The sequence below is a fragment of the Pygoscelis adeliae genome, unplaced genomic scaffold (assembly GCF_000699105.1).
Source record: "Pygoscelis adeliae isolate BGI_AS28 unplaced genomic scaffold, ASM69910v1 Scaffold175, whole genome shotgun sequence".
Lineage (NCBI taxonomy): Eukaryota > Metazoa > Chordata > Aves > Sphenisciformes > Spheniscidae > Pygoscelis > Pygoscelis adeliae.
Genome location: NW_008824941.1, coordinates 174,821 through 179,488, shown reverse-complemented (window position 1 = coordinate 179,488; position 4,668 = coordinate 174,821). Strand labels below are relative to the sequence as shown.

The 4,668-nt window shown below is 42.3% G+C and overlaps 1 protein-coding gene across 1 annotated transcript in view; it reads left to right on the top strand.

Moving 5' to 3' along the window:
- The window catches only part of MAP3K8 (mitogen-activated protein kinase kinase kinase 8), a 16,223-nt gene extending 11,970 nt beyond the window's left edge, over positions 1-4,253 (top strand). Inside the window, exons 7-9 of the mRNA XM_009325506.1 lie at positions 1,332-1,484; positions 2,115-2,361; positions 3,892-4,253. Of these exons, the coding sequence (XP_009323781.1) occupies positions 1,332-1,484; positions 2,115-2,361; positions 3,892-4,025 (534 nt within the window). The 3' untranslated portion in view covers positions 4,026-4,253. The remainder of the gene's footprint in view (positions 1-1,331; positions 1,485-2,114; positions 2,362-3,891) is intronic.
- The last annotated feature ends 415 nt before the right edge of the window (positions 4,254-4,668 follow it).

Genomic DNA, 4,668 nt, shown 5'->3' with positions numbered 1-4,668 from the left:
TTTGCACACGCTTCAGATCTGAAGCTCTGTTTACAGATATGGTATGTGATTTACTGGGAAGTATTCCTTGGAATTTGCAGGAGCCCTACAGCTGTTCTCAATCTGTGGTAATAAGCAGTCAAACCATGCAGTGATGACTTAACTTCCTGCTCTTGTGTCAGTTAATGTCTTTTAATGTGATTCTTTGTGGCATGATGACTTGAACTAATTAAAGTTCTGTTTGGCTCCTTTAGAGGGAAATTGGGTGAGGGAAAAGTAGAAACCAGAAGCAAATAGGGCGGCTTGCTAACCTAGTGTGCTGTGGGCTGTGCCCATGTTGTGTTGAAACCTACTCCCTCGGCCAGTGGCAGAGCTGTGCGGGCAGCTCCTGCTAGCTGCGGGGTGTGCCTCCTGCATCCTGCCCGTCTGGTTCTCCTCCAGCTGCGCTCCCAGCTGCCTGGAGCTGGCAGGAGCTTCCCACCAGATCCTTCTTCAGAGTCTTGACAAATCCAAATGTTTCGGTGAAATGCTTGGATGGAAACTGTATTTGGGTTTAGATGAGATTAGAATTTTTGGTTTTAAAAAAGGATGGAAGAGGGATGCTTGCCTTAATAGCTGCTCTGAGGTAGCCTGGTAGAAAAGGCATGCAGCAGGACTTAAGAGACCTGGCTTTTAATTTATGCCTCGCCTTAGACCTGGCTTGTTCCTCATCATCCCGTTTCTTAGGATAATGCCCCAACATGCAGGTTATTGGATAAGGGGGGGAGAGGAGAACAGTAAGGAAGACAGGAAGGTGTATATCTGTCAGTTCTGTCAGAAGAGTTGTGTAGTATCCGATGTAACAGGGATTTGAGGAATGGACTCCTATCCCTGGCTGGGTGGCTAGCAGTGGGGTCACCCTCTGTCTTCAGCCTAGTGCATGCCCATGTTGTTCAAGCAGAATGGAGCAGTCCCAGCAGTGCCCCACAAAACAAACTGGCAATTCAGGCACCTCCTTTTGCTGTGAAGGAATAAGGTTCCTGCTACTCAGCTGAACAAAGCAGAGCCATAGCTTGAACCTCAGCCTCTCACAGTTCAGCAAAGTCCCATAGCCACCGAGCTGTGGCCTGTCTCGGGAGGGCAAACCTGGAATATGAGTTTGTCCAGGTGCCAGGCCAGGAAATCTCTGTTATTGTGGTAATGTGCAGAGCAGAAAAATCTTATTCCCCAGATGGTGCTTGGTCTTTAGGCTGCAGGTACTAGTGGGATGCGTCCCTTTAGAGGGGGGCTTTCCTGGATTGCAAAATGTCACAATTTGTCTTTGCTTGTTGTTTTCCCCTATTGATTAATCTTTTTTTGACTGTTCTTCACAGATTTACATGAGCCCTGAAGTTATCCTCTGCAGAGGCCACACAACAAAAGCGGACATCTACAGCATGGGAGCTACTATTATTCATATGCAAACCGGCATCCCGCCCTGGGTGAACAGATATCCTCGTTCTGCATATCCATCCTACCTCTATATTGTAAGTGTCCTTAGCAAAGCTGTAGCTCAGTTTCAGTTGAAGGGTTTCCTGTATTCTTATTGGGAAAGCTCCAGTCATATAAAAACTATCAAAATATTTGTCAGAGAGATGATATCATCCTTTTTGCTTCGGGGGAAGGAGGGAAGAAGTGGGTTTTGATCATTTAGGGGAAGACAGAGGCTGGGCTGGAGTCATCCTTCTGGTTTGTGTTATAATTTACAGGCCTTGGGTTTACTGCAAGGACAGGGTTAGAACAGCGTGAAACTCTATTGAAATGAGCCCATCTGTGTTCTACTTGTCTATTTTGCTTAGAAGTTGCAGACAAAAACTGGAGCCTGGCAAATTTGATTCTCTGGTTCTGCCAGTGTGATACAGAAATCTGGTGAATTTGCATTGCACCGGATTTTAGGATTGCTTGGAGTTGCTTTGAGTTCTTAAATTTATGAAAAAATCTGATTTAAAAAAAAGGTGGATTTTGTGCAGTTACATGTTCTGTTCTAATTGATCAGTCCAGCTCAGGGAGACGATGAGTTGTAAGTGGGGAATTCCCAGACTACTGGTGGTTATCTGTGACTTCCTCTTCCATTGTTTTTGGAATAACTGTTTCAATGGTCTTTTTTATTCCAACAGATACACAAGCAAGCTCCCCCCTTAGAGGACATTGCTGAAGACTGCAGCACTTCCATGAGAGAGTTGCTAGAAGCAGCTCTAGAAAGGAATCCTAATCATAGGCTGTCTGCAGCAGACTTACTGAAACACGAAGCCTTACACCCACCCCCAGAAGAGCAACCACGGTGCCAGAGTCTGGACTCGGCACTGTTTGAAAGAAAAAGACTGCTTGCAAGGAAGGAGCTGCAGTTGCCAGAAAACATTACAGGTAATATCATCAGGCTTACTTACCTTGCACTTTGTAGATTTTATTTTGTGTCAAAACTTGATGTGGGTGAGTGTTTAGAAACAAACGAAACTCAAAAAGCTTTCTGGAAAGAGACCAGTAAAAATCCCAATCAGATGAGATCAGACCCAGAGCTCATTAAGTGTTATGTAAAACGCCCATTGACTTCAACAGGGGAAGAACTTAGTCTGAATTCTGCAGCTCCGGAAGGGCTGGCTCATGAAAAAGCCCTGGCAGTCATTCATGGCACTTCTTCACGAAGTATAGGCTGCTGTCCCAAATAGCCTTAATTTGCCACAGTAGTAGAGATGTTTTATTGATACTAATGATTTGTTTGTTAACAAAAAAAAAAGTCCCAACCACCACCACCACCAAAACCAACACTTTTTGCTTCCTTAAAGACACACACAAAACCATAACTGTAATGTTGCTGAATGTCAGCAGTACAAGCCCTTTGTTTTAAAAACAAAAATTACTGTAGGATAGAACACAGTGCCCATGTGCATTAATAAGTGCTTTATGAGGGATAATACATGAACCAGTTAGAAAACTCAGTGTGTCCTCAGATAATACCAAGACAAAGGGAGATTTGGTGCCAGCAACCGGCTAACAAGCTTCAAAATGCTTTTCTTCTACTTCTAAAATATATTTGGAGGGTCCTGACAAAAAGCATTTAAAAACTGACCCCAGGCAAGTGGTTTATTTGATTGTGATAAGTATTTGAAAAGATATCTGTGCAAAGTTCTGGGTGCCGTAATGCATAATTGTTGCAACAAATCCACTTCACATTTAAATCAGTCACAGCCTTTGCATCTAGAATGGCATTGCTCCTTCTGGATTTTGCCTTGTAGGTGCATAATCCTTTGACCGGCTCAGGCCATCTGAATCAATTATTTTGAAGATGAAAAAATATTTGACCATTAAACTGGAACTTTAGTTTAGGTACTTAAGATTCCAGGACATTCATTACACAAGTATTCAGGGGAGTTCTGCCATTGCAAAGGTTTCTTCAGACCTTGATTTAAAAGAAAAAAAAATTGAGACTGATGGTCCCATATTTGTTCTGTATTGTCACACCCAGTGACACAAAGAGGATGTCATCTGTTTAGATGAAAATTCCCCTGTAATGAAGGGGAATTCTCAACTGGCAGAAAGCTAGCAGAGTTTTTTCTTGCACCAAACTCTCCGTTAGCACTGTGGCTCAAAGGATGAGGAAGCTCTGCCTAGCTGTCCCAGGTGATGGAGGTTTTTTGAAATAGTTGAACACACTTGCTGTTTTCAGTAGCAAACTGCTTACTTTTCTTTGCCCTAGACTTATGGGTTGATTTGGTATCTTTTATTTTGTTTTATATGAGGTTTATGTTATATTGGCCTTAAAAATGAAGCTTTATAAACAACAGATAAATAAAAGCAAAAATTAGGCCAATTATTCCAGTAATGTCTGCAACCATGGAACTGAACTAATGAAGTTATTTGTGCAGTAATGACATGCTTTGTCTCTTTCCTTTTTAGATTCCTCATTGTGTACCGGGAGCATGGAAGAGTCGGACCTGCTAAAGAGGCAAAGATCACTCTACATAGACCTTGGAGCTCTAGCTGGTTACTTCAATATTGTTAGGGGACCACCAGCCTTAGAATACGACTGACTCAGTAACGTTGTATGTCGGCAGGTCAAAAATGGACCTCTACCTCTTAAAACTTGACTTTAAGACTTGATTTCCAAATTTGTACATAAAAATATTGCCATTGTAGGCTGTAAAATGTGAATAGTGTTTAATTGCACAGATGATTAAGCTAAACCCTTAGGGGCTCTGATAAGCTGATCCCAAGCAACGATATTTGTGCGTCTGCTGGTTGACCAACAAGAAGACGGCAAAAAGAACACTGCTGGGAATGTCTTAATCCAGGATATCTTCCTGTGCTGGGCCTTGCACTTTTATAAAACTTGTAATATGTGCTTGCAAATACTGCCATAAAAAAAAAAAAATTGAGCATGTGGGCTGTAAGTTGCAAATACTGCCATAAAAAAAAAAAAAATTGAGCATGTGGGCTGTAAGATTCAGTCTATCTGAGCTGTCCTTAGAGAAAACCTTCCAAAAAAAAAAAGTCCTTGATTTAACCAGTCAAAGACTGGTTCAGTCTTGTTCTGTCTTTGAGACTCGGCCAGTCTCTGGCATTCTTAATGGAAATCAGGACCTCCCTTAAGCTGAGCTACTTTCTATCAGCTATCTCTGGAGCCAAAGCATCACTTGGTTACAGATGTGTTTTAACTTTGCATCTTCCCTGGGA